Consider the following 19953-nt stretch of genomic DNA (forward strand, 5'->3'; position numbering starts at 1 on the left):
TCGGCGATCGTCTCTTCCTTTAAATACTCTTTTGTTTACTTTCTGGAACCTTCTGGAAACATCCGGATAGTTTATTTTTCTTTGAACTGTTTAACTGCTTTCCCAGAACGCAGGTACGATACACACATTTACAAATACGGAGCACATGATGAAAGGTGCCCGCGGCTAGTCGGCGAATCGATAAGCCATTCACGCACACGTGTGCCCTATCGCACACAAACACACGCGTACTCGCTTCAATATACAGTATGTGTGCAAGTACGAACAATATTTACAAACAGTGTCACGCGATTAAACTGATATGGTACGCTACCAAACAGACCAAAGTGCAAGTTCGGCGAAAAGGAAGTTTTCTTTCTTGGTGACTCTGCCTCAGCGAGAAGTCTTTACCAGATAGAGTAACAACAATCATCAATTAACTTAATAAGCCAAGACTGATGATCTTAATGATCGCAGTAAATAAATCAATCGAAGATTGTCCGAAAAAATGTTCAACTTCAATTCATTAGTAAACTGTCTTTTCTATAAATGCGATATTTCTTTGGAACTAAGTCTTTGTTGTAACTGAAAGCGGACAACGTTTGCTCCATATTTTAAGGAATTTTAAACTTAATATTTTTTTCTTACTCTATTTAAACAGAATTATTTGTGCTTATGACAATAGAAACTGTTTAATTTCAGGAAGCCATTACTAATACCTCGAATTCGTCTCTGAGAGATTTCGCCGGAATTTGCGTTAGGGAGTATTTAGCTTGGACGAAACGCCAATCAAAAGACCAAAGATCAATGGGAATCGAATTCTGGATCTGTAAAATAAAGACCTTTAGTCGACATCCCGATTTGTTTAAAAGAACCGGCGCCGTTCTCCTCTTTAACAGTACTTATACTGAACTTCGTGAAAATTCCGAGATATTTAATATTTATTGGTTCGAAATCCTAGATTCTTTAGTCACGAATCTTTCTTTAATGAACAAAACCATCTCATTAGAAGACAGCCTATTACAGCAAGCATTCTCCGCTTTGGATCATGTTAAACGTGGTCTAGTAGAAAAATCAGATCGTTTCAACTCCTCAAATCCTGATCGTATAGTCCCGAGCAGTTTTGGTGGAGACACCCTCAAGGACGTGGCAATTTGGAGTTTAACCCAAACTGGATCATTATCACCTCACTGCAGACAAAAGTGTATGGATTTGTTTTGCAAAATTGCACCAAAAGTAAAAGATTGTAGAAATTTGAAAGAATTCTGCAATAAATTTATTGACGACTCAAACTGGATTCTAAAGACTTATCATTTACGGTCACTCAGCCCAGAAAGTTTTGAGAACGATATATTCAAATGGATGTGCTACTTCTTGTGTGCAATCGATGGGTACAAGTTTATTATCGACAATGACATATTATCCCCAAAAACCGCTTTTGAAAACAAAGAGTTCTTAGAAAGTGTTGGGTTTTTCTTATCAAATGTACAGGAAAAAACACTTGAAAATTTCAAGGAAAATTGTACGGTCACATCCGCTGATAAGCAGACATTTAAAACATTGAAATCCCAAATTATCAATAAACTGGTAGCGTTGTTTAGTTCGATTCTATCCAAGAAATATCATATTGAATGTATTGACATTTGGAAGCAACCATCAACATGGAACTTTATCAAAAATTGTGTGTTTATGCCGTATGTGCTGGGAATAGAAATGACGAAAGCTGACGAATTTGGCAACGAAGTGGTGACGTTATTAAATTTACTAAATGCAAATTTAACACCAAACACTGGGAAAGAAAATATTCAAAATACGCTTCGTGAATACATAATACAAACATTAAAAGATGAAGTGGATTTAAAGGCTGTGTCAGTACCGTATCAGCAAAGATTAGCCTTAAAAGGGATGCTGTTGTTACAGAAAACAAATTTTGCTAAAGAAATGAATTTAGGTGATCTTTTTTCGCGAACAATTCCTGACTTATTTGCCAAAATAGTCAAGACAAGTCCCAGTCCAATTTTCATCAAGTTAATCAAGCCAGTAAACGAATTTTACGACATGAAATTACAACTGGCACTTGAGAATAATAAAAATGAAATTCATTTAGTTATAAAGTGTATCGTCTCCGAAGAGATGGTGACCTATGAAGGTACTAATACGAAGTCCAAAAAAGGAGTTTTGTTCTTTAGAACATTCAAAGATACTCTGTCGAAAGTTATCGTTCAAAACTTCTCATATTTTATGGAAATATTGTGTAAAAATCCACCTGAAGATATCTACTATTTTAACACGGAAATAATACCCTACGTTAAAAAATATTGTAAGGAAAGGAGTATTGTGAAAACAATTATAACAAAAATGGTGGAGAGTGTAGACACCATGTCTACTTTTTTCAACGTCGATTCGGCTTCTAAAAAGAAGGCTTTAGACTTTATAAGTAAATTAATGACTCTAACCGACGTTCCACGAATAATTGGACATGGTAATGAAAAGTTATACTTATTGATAATCGACTTGTTTACAATCACTGATCAGTCTTGGAATACCGTTCAATCTTTGGAATTCATCGGGCAAATAATTGAGTTACTACCATGTGTTACAGAACCACAGGATGATTTACAACCTGATTTGTTGTAAGTCCTATTTTTTTTAATGTACAATTATTAAATAGTAAATCGTGGATGACTTTTAAATCTTTTTAATATTCCTCATCATAAGGTGTTAGTCCGAAGACTGGTTGGATACGCACCTCCACTCTTTCCTATCCTGCGCTAATCTTCGCATTTTCCTAAAACTAGAACATCCCACATCCTTAACTATTTGTGAACAGTAATCTAAACTAAGTCTACCTCTACTCTTCCTAACTCCTGTTTATGTCTCTAATATTTCTCTGACTAGACCTTCATTCCTGAGAAGGTGTCTTACCAACACCAACCTATCTTGCCTATTTCTTATTGAGTTCCATGGAGTCTGTTCTTTTATTCTTTCTAACCTTCTCTATCCACGGTATCCTCATCATTCGCCTGTAACACCACATTTGGAGGGCTTCTATCCTTTTATTTTCTGCCGTGCTCACCTTCCATGTTTCATACATACACCTTCAACAATATTTTTCGAATTTCTAAGTGAAGGGGGTAAAAGGTATATCGCGTGGTGAAAGGTGGCAGCGGCGGAAGGAGAGAAAGGTTGGCGGCAGCGCAGAGAGGGCAACGACTGCATTAGATGGATATAATGCGCAGCCGCGCGGCGAGCGGGGAGTCCGCTAGAGTCCCAGCGGCGTGTGCTGTGCTCAGCTGTTATTTTCTTACCTCTGCTCTCCATGTGGCTGGGCATCATTGCCTCTATTTGCGGTCAGTGTAAAAACCAAATCATAATTTGCAATAAACTTGTGAAAACGAAATGTATGCTGGGACACATAGTAGAAGTGAAACTTCAACGGACAAGTGGAAAAACGAATCGCAACAAAATTTTTACTTCAAGTTTCACGGGCAAATTCTTAATGTACTTGTCCAATTTGAAAACCGGACAAAGTTTTTACTTGAGTTTTACAGGCAAGTTTTCAAATTGGACAAGTATATTAACAATCTTCTACTATGTGTCCCAGCACACATTTCGTTTTGTGTGTAGTCAAGAAGCGAAATAATTATGCAAAAACCAAATTTTTCATATAAATGAACAATTTACGTCCAGCAACAGATGACTACAGCACGTTAAAGCGATTTGGAATTCGCTTTTTGAAAATTTCGTCTCCTATCTTTATATTCGCTCTCGCCCTACGTTTTCTTCCCTTGCATACCAGTATTTTTGGTTTACTTTGGTCGCGGCGAAAAAGAAAAAGTTAGAAGCGTTCGAAATGTGGTGTTATAGGCGAATGATGAGGATAAGAAGGTTAGAAATGGAGAGGTATTAGAAAGAATAGGAGAACAGAGAACTCTATGGAAGTCAATAAGGAATAGGCGAGATAGGTTAGTAGGATACCTTCTCAGGCATGAAGGTCCAGTCAGAAACATATTAGAAGTAGAAACAGGAGAGGTAGACCTAGATTAGATTACTGTTCGCAAATAGTTAAGGATGTGGGCTGTTATAGTTTTAGGGAAATGCGAAGATTAGGTCAGGATAGGAAAGAGTAGAGGTGCGTCTCCAACCAGTCTTAGGACTGACGACCTTATGATGATGATGATCATCTTATCGTCACTAGATAAAAAAATGTTTTACTATTTACTTATACAGATATTTCAAGTAAGTTCTTGTTTTTTTAGATCATCTCTGTCATCAGTACATAAAAAATACTTCGTTACCAAAACGTCTTCTGTAAAGCCTACTATTCAAGTGATAATAAAAAAAGTGTTTGATTGCCTTAAAAATTCAAAGTCTCTAACAATTTTAAGTTTCTGTTTGGACTTGTACGTTACAGAACATGATTATCTGAAAGACATTCCAGTACAGAAAATAATAAAACATTTCATGAGAGGTCAAAACATCGACTTCCAATTGAACGCTCTTAATTTTGTGTGGAAAGAATGCACGACTACAACGAAATATTCGAATCACGATCGCTACATTTTGATTCGTGATATTCTAACATTGGCCTTAAGGTACTCGTTGTATCCGGCATTCGAACGTTTTAATGAAGAAATTATCAACGATATTTACAAAAAACTGAAAACCAAAAATGATCCTCAATATTTTGCGTGCAATAAAGTTGTTGATAGGACTATTTATTTTATCGCAATTGAAATATTATTTTGTCGTATTGATGTCAACAAAATGACCAACAATACCTGCCCCATTAACGCTGCTGTCTTTAGTGATGGGAAAAACGGGAAGCAGTTGCTTCGAGAACTCACCAAAATTTCTCTCGATGCAGGCAAAGAAAAATTGCAAGAAGATTTTTCTGATGATAGCAATTACAAAGAATTCTTTCGTCTGTATCATTGCCATTCATACAACGCCACTATTTCATTGATAGCAAATACCCAAGACAGCATTGATTATTACACGTTGTTGTTCCCAAAGGATAAAGACGGGGATGATATACGATGGATTAAATTAATTGATACGACAAAGAAATACAAATTTAGCATCGATTTTGATAAAGTGCCCGACAGGAAGAAGAAAATTTTAAATATACGATCCAGTACTGAACAAAACAGTCCCAATAAAGACGGGTTTAATTACTTGCAATCCCAGAGACTATTTGAAAGTACTTTAAGTGAAGATATTTCTAAATACGACTTTACCCATTCAATTATACAATCGCAGGTGGACGATGAGTTATTAGAAGACATAGAAGATTCCAGGAACAATTTTCTTCAATTCGATGCTCTTGATTTTAATGAGCACGAGTGTATGGTGACGATTTGTGGTCTTCTGAGACATTTGGTGGACAGTAATATCTCACCACTTCCAGAAGAAGGAATCAATGAAGAGGATGTTGAACTCCCACAGTGGGCAGATGCTTTTAGAAAAACTTTGTTGAACGAAAAAGTCCCAGATAATTTGAAATTGTTTTTATTGAAAATAATTGAAAATGTTGAGGACATTTTTAGGCCCCTTGCCAAGTGGTTTTTAGAACCCATTATGCAGATTATTGTGGATGGTCGTGCCGGTGAAGAAATTAATTATTTCGTTGCTGATTTGGTAAGTTGGTCAATTTTATTGTATCTTATTTAAGACACCCTTAGTTGTTCAAAAATAAGGTTTACCCATGTTCTATACTGTGTAAAAATGCATGGTATAACGTAAAGTGTTATATAAAACAGGTCTTGTCCGGAAAGTAATTGGACTGAGTCGATTTAAAAACATTTATTGAGTCAATCGTTACAATTCTTTAAAAACTTTCAAAATAGGCTCCTTTTGCGTCGATGCAGCGCGATTTCCAAGCATTGAAGGCGTCACGGAAGGCATTCTTCGGAATAGCCTTAAGAGCCGCGGTGCATGCTGCTTGGATCCCCTCTGTCGTCTCCAAATGCTTGCCTTTCATCGGCCTTTCAGGCGAGCAAACAAAAAAAGCCCGGTGGGGGGGGGGACATCTGGGCTGTAGGGCGGCTACGGAAGCGTTGGGTTGCCGGCCTTGGTCAGATAGCTGACCACAAGGCGGTGTAAGCCGGGGCGTTGTCGTGGTGCAACTTTCAGTCGGCTGCGATGTCTTGTCGGACCCTATTGACCATTCGTTTGAATCTCTTGAGCACTTCCACGTAAAACTTGGCGTTGACGGTTTGTCCAGGAGGAACAAATTCATGGTGGACGATGCCTTTCATGTCAAAAAAGACAATGAGCATCGTTTTCACTTTGGATTTGCTCATTCTTCCCTTTTTTGGGCGAGGAGACGCCGGCGTGTGCCACTCGAAAGATTGCCTCGTTGTTTCGGGATCATACTCAAAGATCCATGACTCGTCACCTGTGATTACGTTATTCAAAAATTGGGGGTCACTTTCACACATGTTTAAATTTTCTTGGCACACTTCCACTCGCCGCAATTTCTGGTCGTCAGTGAGCACTTTTGGGACCATCTTCGCGCACACCTTGCGCATGTTCAAATGCTCCGTCACAATGTCATGAACCACAGATTTTGGTAAATTTAATATCTGGGCAATTAAACGAATACTTAGTCGACGGTCTGAGTTCAAAACTTCGCACACACGAGTCACATTGTCGGTGTTTGTCGAAGTAGAAGGTCTTCCAGCACGGTCTTCATCGGCGACTTCTTCTTGGCCCTCTGAAAAGGCCTAGTGACACCGAAACACACCACTTCTTGCTAAAGCAACATCTGGGTAAGCCTGCTTGATCATATCAAACGTCTCTGTCGCAGATTTACCGAGTTTCACAGTGAATTTAATCGCGTAATAATCTGCTCTAACGAACGCTCCATTTTCGGCTTGCACCACTCACAGAAACACGTCGCGCGAAAAAGACTTCTGACTCTCCAGGTGTTCGGAGACAACTCACCAGCCGCTCGTTCGTTAGCTAGGAATGCCCTCTACCGAATCCAGTCGGTGCGCGCACGCTCCGAAGTACAGTCGCGGCGGAAGGAAATCAGTCCTATTACTTTCCGTACAAACCCTGTATGAACATAATAAATCAAACATGAAATCATCTTACCAAATAATTGGGTATCTAAAGCAATTTTAGAAAATTTAATTGTGTTCTTAATAAAAGACTTACCTACTTAATAACACGTATTTTTGGTTTTGCTTATCTTACTTTCAAAAAGGAGAATGATCTAAAGTGGGATACTATGATCAGGTAGGATGCCATATGAAAGGCCTCCACGTACAAATATATACATCGAGTGATACTTAATAAACTCAGACATTATTAAAATACATTTTAATTAACATTTGGTATCGACTATTGATACATTGGATATCTCATTTTCATTTCATATTTGGACATTGGATATATTATTTCACAGGTTATGGTTTTACTCTCGTGGTCACCAATTGCCATTCCTGTGGACAACGAGTTGACAAAGAAGTTGTTAATATTACTCATACAAAACGTAAACACGTCAAGAAAGGCATTAATGAAAGAAGACATCAACCTCATTAAGCTTTTTGTGGAAAAATGGCGGAATATTATCGAGGTTCCTCACAAAGAACTGTTGAAAATCTTGGAATCTGCCAGAGAAAGAATAAATGTTGTGATCGGTATTCATTTAACAGCAATCTTCTTAGTAAACGGTCTGGAACCGTGGGATACAGGAACTGTGTCCTCCTTTTTGAAACTCTTTTTGTCCAAATTAAAATCTGACTATCAAGAAGTTTACTCACCAGGGGCTGAAACTGTAGGAATGATATTGAAGTACCTGCAAGAAAATTCTACTGATATTGTCGACTTACCCTTAAAAATAGTCGAAGACCATATAAAGCTACTTCCAAAAAACAATTTGCTACACGTTTTAGTTAAGATGACTTCTTATTGTCCTTCAGTAGTCGACAGTTTTATAAACCAGTATATTAATCTGATAAACGTCGAGCAAACATTTACTTTTAAAGTGCAGGTCTTGAAGATTGCTTTGGCCAATCCAGAATTGACCACTACATCATTTGGCTTCAAGTTGGTAGATTTTGAAGCTCTACTTACATGTCCGGACCTCGAAGTGCAGATCCTTACATTGAAACTGTTAGGAAAAGTATATCAAACAATAGACCTAAATAAAATGCCTAATATACTCAAGAAAGCTTCTCAGTTTGTGCAAAGTTCCAGTGACCAATGTCGCGAGAACATGTACCAATTTATCATGAACATGTATAATTCAATTTCGGACCATGAAATTCTCCAATTATGTACATCTATACTTCTCAAAGGACTTGTGGATCCAAATGAGGACATCCAAAATAAGATATACGAATTTTGGAACGAGTTACAGACATCCAATACACTCACAGACCGTTTGGTATTCCTATTGAGTGAACTTTTTGTACCTGGAGACCTTGAAGATCATTTTTTGGGTTATTGCTGTGCTCTCATCATCAGTTTGAGTCAAAAGCAAAAGGAATTCACAAAAGAGATGTTTCAACACGAATTGAAAAAGTGCGTTCGTGAAGATTATAAAATTGTTAACTGCTGGAGAGCCCAACATACTTCTTTTGCCCCATTATTCGCTAGCACTTTAAGGTCACAACAATCGCAATGGTCTCAGGCTATGTCAAGTTCAGACGTCTTATTAGCAACCCAAACTAATCTGTCTTTTATTCCAACTCAAATGCTGAACACAAACATTTCTGCAGAAGAAACTAAACCTGGTCCATCTTCAAGTAGTTTTTCTATTTCGTTGAATCCTGATGATGCAGGGATGCCGATTTCTTCTGGGAATAATACTAATGCACAGAAGAGAAGTACGATTCGCAAAAGACGAATTTGTAGTAATAAAGAAATGATCAGTAAGATTTCTGCAAACTATCAGGTGTTCAAACATGAAAAGATCATGGAAAAGAGAAAGGATGTGGTGAAAGAACGAGAGAAAAATGTTTCTATTTATAGGAGTTACAGAAAAGGTGATTTCCCGGACGTACAAATACGATTGTCTGAATTGTTTATTCCAATGCAAACGTTAGCGAAGGTAAGAATAATTTAATTTTTTTTTTTTGTTTCGTACCATATAAGAAAAACTAATAAAAAGGCAGAAACATACAGTTTTACCTAGCAATAAATTGTATTTGTAATAAAATAATTCGAAGTGGTCTGTATTCTGTCGAAACTGTCAGACGCGGATCGCCATTTCGATCTTTTCGGATCTCATCAGCGCGTCGCAGGCAGCTCCGACAGAACACAGACCTGTCTTAGCAGGGTGTTTTAGAAAATACCACAAATGGCGCGGTAAACGCCATCTGTAGTAGGATGCTACATTTTAGGATTGCGTATGTTCCAACAAGGTCTATTATATATATGGATATCTACTTGCTGAAACGAATCTCGGCGTAGCTAACCTCAACGTGATAGGCACTTTACCATAATCGAATAAACTAATTCGAAGTGGTCTGTATTACGTAATCCTAAAATGTAGCATTGTACTACAGATGGCGTTTACCGCGGCATTTGTGGTATTTTCTATATTTGTAATGTTTGCAAAATTTCATAAACTTTTTATTTATTAAATCTAAACATTAAAAGTTATACTTTTTAAAAACAAGGGGTGAGCGTGTATTAGTGTACACGCGTAAGAAGTGAAACTTCTTTAGATTGTATATGATAGCAGTATTTAAAAAAAAAACAGTCCTAAATTTTGTATAAAATAAATAACAAAAATACGGCTTGATTTATATGCAGAGCATACGAAGTCTGTTCAAAAAGTATCGCGAATTTCGAATTTCCGCGGGTTACGTATACTCGATTTTCGATTTTTTTGTGGCGTTATGTTTGTACTCACGTCTGTTACTTATACCGACAAGTTTGGCCATGTTGAACGTTCAGTTAATTTTTAACAGCTGTTTTACTTGCACGTGTTTTGACTCGTCTTCGATTTTTGCCCATTCAAAAAATGCATCAAAGAATTTGTATCAAATTTTGTGTGAAAAACTAAATTAAGTGCGCGGACGGATTCCGAATGTTAATTGTGGCATATGGTGAAGCTACCTTGGACCGAGGCAACGTTTATCGGTAGAACAAAATGTTATCAGAGGCCCGAAAAGATGTGAACGACGAAGAGCGTTCCGGACGCCCGAGCACGTCAACAACAGACGAAAACAGTATTGAAGTGAAGAAAATAGTATTGGTCAATCGTTGAATCACCGTTGGAGAAGTTACTGAGGACCTAAACACATCAATTGTCTTCTGCCATTCGATTTTTACCAATGATTTGGACATGAAACGGGTCGCCGCGAGATTTGTACCAAAATTGCTCAATTTCGACCAAAAACAGCATCGCATTAATATTGCTGTTGGACTTCGCGAATTGCAGGGGTGTGGTGAGTTCTTGCCACAGGGTAGAACGGCCAATAAGGAATATTACCCGCCAGTTATGCGCAACTTACGCGAAGCAATCCGGCAGAAGCGCCCGGATTTGTGGAAAAAGAAAAATTGGCTTTTGCACCATGATAAAGCCTCTGTTCACATATTTGCTTTTGCGTGAATTTTTGGCCAAAAACAGCACATTAGCGTTGCGTAGCAGACGAGTGTACTGAGTGGGAGGGTGGATTTTTATGTTCGCGGAATGGGTAGGTAGATCATTACTTACTCCAGTAATTACGAATTAAGCAACTAATAAATACCAAGTTTTATCGTAATTAGGTCAGTAGTTTTTGAACTATTGTCTACGAAACAATTCAATCGGGAACAAATTGTGAAATATGGAGAAAATCGAGGACCGCGCTGTTATAAAGTTTCTTACCAAGCAAGAAAAATCAGTTCAAACCACACTGGAAGAGATGTAATCCGTTTATGGGGACTCTTGCCCGGGTAAAACCATGGTTTACGAGTGATATACTCTCTTTAAGCAAAGCAGAGACTCACTTGAAGGCGACCCATGGCGAGGCCGGTCGATCGAGGTGACCACCGTAAATCATTCAGAAATTCAAAAAATTAATACTGGTAGATACCCGACATAAGAAAAAGAAATGGTAGGAGTATCAGATAGAACCATTTTTAAAATTCTTCACGATCGTCTTGGTGTGACTAAAGTTAGCGCAAGATGGCTGCCAAGAATGCCCACTCCGCCTCAAAAACAACAGCGTGTGGTGTGTTCTCGCGCGTCTTTGGACCTCTGTAGTGAAGATAAAGATGCAGTATTGACTCGAATTGTTACTGGGGACGAAACATGGGTTCATAATTATGAACCTGAGTCCAAACAGGACTCTATGCAGTGGCACAAAAAAGGCACACCACCATCCAAGAAGTTTAAAGTTTCACAGTCGGCTGCAAAATTCATAGCGACAGTCTTTTGGGACTCAGAAAGGATTCTGTTAGTCTAAAGGTGTTTCCATAACCGGAAAATACTATGCTTCCATCCTGTAGCGGTTAAAGGAAGCAGTCCAAAAAAAAAAGAAGAGGAAAATTGAGCAAATGTTTCCTCCTTCTGCACGACAACGAGCCTGTTCACAAGAAGCGTGTTTCGATGGCTGCCCTGCAGAAGGTGGGCTTCGAAATTTTGACTCACCCACCCTACAGTCCTGACTTAGCTCCCAGCGATTATTACCTGTTCTCAAAATTTGAAAAGAAGTCTTCGTGGGAAGTAATTTTTAAGCGACTAGGAAGTGAAGGATGCAGTTTCGGCGTACTTTTCAGACAAAAAAAAAAGAATTCTTTTAGAAGATATACGTAAGTTAATTAAAAGATCTGAAAAATGTATAAGGGTAGCAGATGAATATATTGAAAAGGAAAAATAAATTCGTACTTTTATTTCCACTTCTTACCCCCAATTCCGTGAACATAAAGACACCCCCTCGAAATGTTTGTTTCTAAGAACTCAATTTTTTCACCTAAGAATTATGAAGATTATGTATTCTTATGCTGTCCCCTTTAGTCATGCACCCGGGAGCCGTGTAACTAACCGTTCCGCATTCTTTTTTAATGAATGTTGAGACCTTTTCATCTAATAAAGATACTGTTCAAACTTTGAACGGTTAATTAAAAAAATGTATATTTTCAGACTGACTCATATATAGCCAGACAACTTTTTAATTCAATTCTGAACAATTTTGTGATGCATCACAAGGAAGGTGACAATACACTGACAACAAATTTGTCGTCAAAAATAAACAAAATACTAGAAAGTTCTACTGGCTTAGTACCCAATTTGGTGGGTGCTTTAATGGATTTTACTTTGTCGAATAAAAATTTGATTCAACTAAAACCAGAAACTGTTTCATCTGTGGCTTTATCCAGTAGCTTATATTCAATAGGAAGTTTACTATTAGAAGAGTATTTGATACATTTAGATTTTTCCGAAGGATCTTCTAAAAGGAAGCCTGGTGAAGAAAGCGAGGAAAGCAAGTACTGGTTGAAAATAGCCGAGTGAGTAGCTATATATATACTATTAGAAACGTAGGTACTTTAGAATGTCCACTTTCTTAAAGTGCCAAGGAAACTTAACAAATGTAGGGTGTTGCTTGAAATAAATAGCTAGTTTTGGAGGGAGTTAAGTAAATTCAATAGGGAATTGTATAGGGAGTAAAGCAGCGTGGTTAAGAGACAAAAGAACTTAAAAAAAAACGAAATGTGTGATGGGATACATAGTAGATGTGAAACATCAACGGACAAGTGGAAAAACGAATCGCAACAAAACTTTTACTTCAAGTTTTACGGGCAGATTGTTAATGTACTTGTTCAATTTGAAAACCTGCCCGTAAAACTTGAAGTAAAAATTTTGTTGCGATTCGTTTTTTCACTTGTCCGTTGAACTTTCACTTCTACTATGTGTCCCAGCACACATTTCGTTTTCACAGGTTTACTGCAAATTATGATTTGGTTTTTACACAGTCCGCAAATAGATGTAATGATACCCAGCTACATGTAGAGCAGAGGTAAAAAAACAACAGCTGAGCACAGCACACGCCGCTGGGACTCTAGCGGACTCCCCGCTCTCCGTGCGGCTGCGCATTATATCCATCTAATACAGCCGCTGCCCTCTCTTCGCCGTCGTCAGCCTTTCTCTCCCTCTGCCGTTGCCGCCTCTCACCATGCGTAGTATGTAATACCTACTATTTAAAGTACGCCTTGACGTGGTATTAAGAACACAAAATATAGGAAAAATTCACTGCCTAAACATTAATAGCTAGTCATGCAAATCGTTAGCATTTTGAACTAGCATTTGGTACGGGCGCTCTGTTTTATACAACCCCATACAGAGAAGTTAAGAGAATTTAGATCCGGATTACCTGGCGGCCAATGTTCATCAAGCTCTTTGCACTGACTTGTGACACTGATACACTGACCTACTACTAATGACTTCTACCGACTAGATACATTCAAGCCTACACCGTTAAAAAAACAAGAAACTTCTCTAGGCTGTGGCTGTAACATAAACATCATCAATCACACTTAATTTAATCTGACAAACAACAAAGAATGCATGAGTACAAAAATACAAAACGAAAGCTGTTAATTACCAGTTGATTGAATGCAGCATTGCATTATCGTATTTCCTTGCATGATCCTACCAGGTCTGAACTGATGGACTATACCTATACTTTCAAATACGAAAACGATTAAATTTCAAACAACCAAACGTTTATGTAGGAATTTAATTTCCTGTTTTATAGTACCCTCCTGCAAACTTGCTACTTATTTCAAAAATACCCTGTATATTTCGTCGTGATCTAGTCTGGCGTTTTAATATATAAATTTATGATGTAAAATTTTATCCGGATTTTTACAATTGGTTATATAGGTACATATAGAGGGTGATAGAATAAATGAGCTATTTCAAAGTTAGATGATATTTACCATCAAATAATATTCAACTGTTGAAAGTAATGTTATGTTTGATGTGCAACATATAATTAATTGAATACAAACAATGAAATGCTAAGGAACAGGCGCATAATTTTTTCAGTTTTGTCATGGAGAATATGATCAGGGAAAGTCAGGAAAATTTCTCCTACGTAGCGGATATTCTATAATCAATTTTTATATAAATATCGGTAGTCAGTGCGGAGAAAAAATTTTCCTTTATAATTTATAATAAATCAATTTACGTGGGGTTTTGAAACTTTCAGAATTTCAGTATTTTTGATATTCTTTTGACTAAAAATACGAGTTAGGTAGTTATCCTATGTTTGGAGGCAAACTCAAAAGATGTACTATCGCCCCACGATCCATGTGTTTTAGATTGGCTAAAGAAATGGGCGATTGGGATGTTGTTCGATCAATATTTCTAGACAAAATAAAGTGCAATGAAAGCGTGGTGAACGCAATTACTGCAGAATCGACTTCCCAATGGAAACAAGCCGTGGAATACTACAAATCAGCAATCGAAACTGATTTGTCTTATCAACGGCAAGAATTCTATTACGAATCTTGCTTCAAATGTCTCGTTAATTTAGGACATTGGGAGGTTTTGGCTCAACAGGTTGCAGACTTTGCAGAAAGCGAAAGTACAGACGTCTGGCAAGTTCTTTGGACCAACGAAAACTACCAAAAGAAGTTATTGCCCTGGTACATAAAAGCAGAAGTCAACAAAATCCTAGAACACTCGAACGATAACCATAACATCGTCTCTTGTCTTAATATGTCATTAAAAGACCCGTTGCAATCGAATGTTTTGAAGACCGATTTTGGAGAAGAATTGGCTATAATGTTCCTCATAGCAAACGAACTTGATACCACAAAACAATACATTAGCTGCAAGTTTAACAGTTTCTTAGGAAATTGGGTGAATATTAACCGTTTATTCACACAACAGAAGATCGATAAGCTTCTAAACGTTAGAAACGCCGTAGACATAAACAATTTCACAAAGAAAATCGAAAAAATGTCGATAATGAATTATCAAGAATGTGTTGACGATTTGATCTCTGTTTGGGGGAAGTCTAACGAAAACGGTCCTTCTGCCATATTAAACGAAGTCAAGCTTTTGTACAGGCAAAATTTTATAGAAAAGTTACTCGAGAAAATTCGAGATATCGTAATGGACGAGGAAGAACAAAATTCAATGGTTTGTAAATTGGAAACATTCAAATACGATCTCCATTTAAACTTCATAAAGCTTTTTGCAAAGCTTAACAACCCCGATCTGGCGTATAAGTATGTTGCAGAATATGTGTCCAAAAGGGAGGAGAACGATATTCGGTGGTACCTCCAGTTTGCCTCTCTTGCTTTTAGGAGGATTGGAACTTTGGAGGACCAAGGTGAAAAAGTTTCCAAATATGTTCAAGTTTGGAAGGAACTAGGTAAGACTTTCTTTGCATAAAAAATTACCATATTGCGTTTGAAATATTATTCTACTGAATTGAAATAGAATTTTGAAGCAGTAAATTTTCACAATAAATCCTATATAGAGGTATAGTATATGATACAACATGGGTCAGAAGTGAGTCTTTGGTTCGGGTGGCAAACGACACGTGGTGCATTATGTACTATTACAAAATTACTGGATTTAGACGTAAAAATGCTTGTGAAACTAGTTTGTTATTCAGGTCAATACTTTAGATGCATTATCATCATCATGAGGTCGTCAGTTCTAACATTTCTTGGATATGCACCTCCACTCCTTGTCCTGAACTAATCTTCGCATTTACCTAAAACTAGAACATCCCACATCCTTAACTATTTGCTAACAGTAATCTAATCTGGGTCTACTTCTATTCCTCTTAACTCCTGTTTCTGCCTCTAATATGTCTCTGATTTGAACCTTCATGGCTGAGAAGGTGTCTTACCAACCTATCTCGCCTCTTTTTCATTGACTTCCATAGAGTCCTCTGTTCTCCTATTCCTTCTAATACCTACCTCTTCATTTCTAAGCTTCTCTATCCACGGTATCCTCATCATTCGCCGCATTCCGCCGCGCCCACTGTCCATGTTTCGCACCCATGCAGCACCGCGCTCCAAACATACACTACCTTCAACAATATTTTTCGAATATCTAAATTAATCTTTTGCGAGCATAGAAGTGACTTCTTTTTTTTTGAAGGCGACTCAACCCTGCGCTATCCTCTGTTTGTATCCCTACTACTCCTTCCGTCCTGACTTATCTGACTTCCTAGATACCCAAAATTAGCCACTTCTTCTAATCTTTCGTCTCCTATCTTTACATTCGCTCTTTCCCTATTTCTTCTTCCCTTGCATACCAGTACCGCTTCCATAATATTTAAAGCAAAATGGAACGAAATTACATAAAATGTAGATAGGGGTCATTAGAGCATGTGGCATAATCGCGGGGTTAGGAATGTAAGAGTTCGAAGATTAAGTGAACAGTCCGTTAAAAAAGCAAAGAAACCTGAGATCACTTAGTTACTACATTAATTACTGTGGTTCGGATACAATTGAGTCCACTCCTTTGATTTCTCACTGATATTTATTTTAATGTTTTATTGTTATTTCTCCAGCCGAATGTGTTAACGTAAATAGAGAATCAGAGTATTTACTGGAAGTAATTGAAGTCAATCAATTGATGTTCGACATTTCAAACGAACTGACCGTATGTTTACAAGACAACGAATCTCTACTTCATGAAAACACAGATCAGTTGTCAGAACTATTCAACGGGCAAACGATTAATCGATCAGAAGATATTTCACTACTTGCCCATAAAAAGTTTTTAGACATTTTGAATGAATATTACTATGAAAAGAATAATCTTGAAGTAGACACCAAAATTCTTGACTGTGTCGGTCAGGCTTTTGTAAAACTTGCATATTATTATCAAGAAAAAGGTGACATTTCCGGTTTTATTCAGTCAGTTCTTAAAGCTATGAAACTGGGCTCATTCGAAGGGAGACAATTATTTCCCTGCATACTTACAGTTTCAGACTTGGGCTCTACTTATAAGGAATTATTTATTAAAGAGGTAAGTAATGATAATGTGGAATTAGGTTTTACTTGGTGAATGTTAAGATTCATAGTAGAAGTGAAACAAAACACTGTACCTTCATACAATTTTTATTATAAAAGTGTTTCGCTTACACTTACAGTGTAACTTCCTCAGGTGAATATTAATAGAGGAAGTAGTGAGTGTACATACGTATATGCATGTATGTTGGCAAAAATTATTAATAGTCGGAAGAGATAGGGGAAAGAAGTAAGCACGGGAATATTTTCCATATACATAGTGACGAATACTGTGTTCTGAGTGAAGTGACGAACATAGAAATTTCGCAACGTGTTACTCTACCTGAGGATGAAATTCGCACAAGAATCACTTCTCCATCTGTTATGACACAGCCGCTCAATCAAACTAATCCACATAAACGTTCACTCCCTTCACCATCAACTATAGGTTTGACCCATAAACAAGAATACCAGATGTCGACATGTCCATAGATTATGCCGCCAATTCTACACTAAAGGATCACACAATTTCGTAATCATCAACGACAGGCTTGCTTGCCAAAAGTGTTGAATCTGACGTATCGCTTGACCAAAAGAGTGTAACGTTTACATCAGCACGACCACTTCAGAGTACAGATGGTCATACAAAAACTTTTCCGAATCCCTATCATTTTCGAAGAATTCGAAAATCTACTCCCAAGAAAAAGTGGCCGAGTACAACATTGCACAGGTAAATCGATGATAGCTGCAGATACGCCAAATAAAGATGAAATAGAGAAATACCAACGACGGAAAACAACATCAACAAGAGGTCATGAGAACTAAAAGAAGAGTTTTGCAGTCCGAGTCTAGTAAAGAAGATGAGAAAGAGGAAAAAGAAACTTGAGAAAAGGCCAAGATAGCAACAGAGGAGAAGAATTTCACAATCTGAAACAAGTGGAGGGGGCAGCAATGTTAGCTTATATTCTGATGATGGAATCCGCACAAGAATCACTTCTCCATCTATTATGATGCAGCGGCTCAATCTAACTAATCCACAATAACGTTCACTCCCTTCACCAACAACTGCAGGTCTGACTTCTGAAAGTGTTGAAATAGAAAAGCCCACAAACACAAGAATTCCAGATGTCGACATGTCTATAGATTATGCTGCCAATTCTACACCAAAGGATCACCCAATTCCAGAATTGTCAACGATAGGCTTGGTTACTAAAAGTGTCGAATCTGACGTATCGCTTGACCAAAAGAGCGTAACGTTTACATCAGTACGACCACATCGGAGTACAGATGGCCGAATCACTTTCATTTTCGAGGAATTCCAAAATCTGCTTCCAGAAAAAGTGGCCGAGAATCGATGATAGCTGCAGATATGCCAAATAAAGATGGAATAGAGAAACGCCATCGACAGAAAACAACATCCACAAGAGCTCATGAGAACTAAAAGAAAAGTTTTGTAGTCCGAGTCAAGTGAAGAAGATGATAGTTAAGAAAATAGGAAAAAGAAACTTGGGAAAAGGCCAAAACAGTGACAGAGGAGAAGAATTTCAGTCTGAAACAAGTGGAGAGGGCAGCAACATTAACTTATATTCTGAAGATGAAATTCGCACAAGAATCACTTCTCCATCTAATATTACCCAGCCGCTCAATCAAACTAATTCACAATAACGTTCATTCCCTTTACTATCAACTGCAGATTTGACTTATGAGAGTGTTGAAATAGAAACGCTCATAAACACAAGAATACAAGATGTCGACAAGTCAATATATTATGCTGCCAATTCTACACCAAAGGATCATTCAATTTCAATTGGCTTAGTTGCCAAAAGTACCGAATCTAACGTATCGCTTGACCAAAGGAGTGTAACGTTTACATCAGCACGACCACTTCAGAGTACAGATGGTCAAACAAAAACTTTTCCGAATCCCTATCATTTTGGAGGAATTCCAAAATCTACTCCCAAGACAAAAAGTGGCCGAGTACAACGTTGCACAGGTAAATCGATGATAGCTGCAGATACGCCAAATAAAGATGAAATAGAGAAATACCAACGACGGAAAACAACATCAACAAGAGGTCATGAGAACTAAAAGAAGAGTTTTGCAGTCCGAGTCTAGTAAAGAAGATGAGAAAGAGGAAAAAGAAACTTGAGAAAAGGCCAAGATAGCAACAGAGGAGAAGAATTTCACAATCTGAAACAAGTGGAGGGGGCAGCAATGTTAGCTTATATTCTGATGATGGAATCCGCACAAGAATCACTTCTCCATCTATTATGATGCAGCGGCTCAATCTAACTAATCCACAATAACGTTCACTCCCTTCACCAACAACTGCAGGTCTGACTTCTGAAAGTGTTGAAATAGAAAAGCCCACAAACACAAGAATTCCAGATGTCGACATGTCTATAGATTATGCTGCCAATTCTACACCAAAGGATCACCCAATTCCAGAATTGTCAACGATAGGCTTGGTTACTAAAAGTGTCGAATCTGACGTATCGCTTGACCAAAAGAGCGTAACGTTTACATCAGTACGACCACATCGGAGTACAGATGGCCGAATCACTTTCATTTTCGAGGAATTCCAAAATCTGCTTCCAGAAAAAGTGGCCGAGAATCGATGATAGCTGCAGATATGCCAAATAAAGATGAAATAGAGAAACGCCATCGACAGAAAACAACATCAACAAGAGCTCATGAGAACTAAAAGAAAAGTTTTGTAGTCCGAGTCAAGTGAATAAGATGATAGATAAGAAAATAGGAAAAAGAAACTTGGGAAAAGGCCAAGACAGTGACAGAGGAGAAGAATTTCAGAGTCTGAAATAAGTGGAGAAGGCAGCAATATTAGCTTATACTCTGAAGAAGAAATCTATGATGACGAAGAAGAAAGAGACTTAGTAGATTCAGACTACCCCCAAAGAAGGCAATTTTGTTTGATATCCAAAAACTATTGGTGATTTTGACAAAATTGAGATGAATTTCGGTAGTCAGCATCTCATGCTGTCAGTCAAGCTGTAACAGTAAGTAACCTCTTTATCGGTTTATATCGTC

At 37.7% G+C, this 19953-nt stretch overlaps 1 protein-coding gene across 1 annotated transcript in view; it reads left to right on the forward strand.

Moving 5' to 3' along the window:
- Positions 1-19953, forward strand: part of LOC108743426 (DNA-dependent protein kinase catalytic subunit-like) — a 63503-nt gene that overhangs the window by 21648 nt on the left and 21902 nt on the right. The window contains exons 8-13 of the mRNA XM_025980333.1: positions 682-2612; positions 4239-5619; positions 7394-9043; positions 12068-12432; positions 14248-15308; positions 16464-16959. Of these exons, the coding sequence (XP_025836118.1) occupies positions 682-2612; positions 4239-5619; positions 7394-9043; positions 12068-12432; positions 14248-15308; positions 16464-16959 (6884 nt within the window). The remainder of the gene's footprint in view (positions 1-681; positions 2613-4238; positions 5620-7393; positions 9044-12067; positions 12433-14247; positions 15309-16463; positions 16960-19953) is intronic.

Source organism: Agrilus planipennis, unplaced genomic scaffold (genome assembly GCF_000699045.2).
Source record: "Agrilus planipennis isolate EAB-ADULT unplaced genomic scaffold, Apla_2.0 scaffold210, whole genome shotgun sequence".
Taxonomy (NCBI): domain Eukaryota; kingdom Metazoa; phylum Arthropoda; class Insecta; order Coleoptera; family Buprestidae; genus Agrilus; species Agrilus planipennis.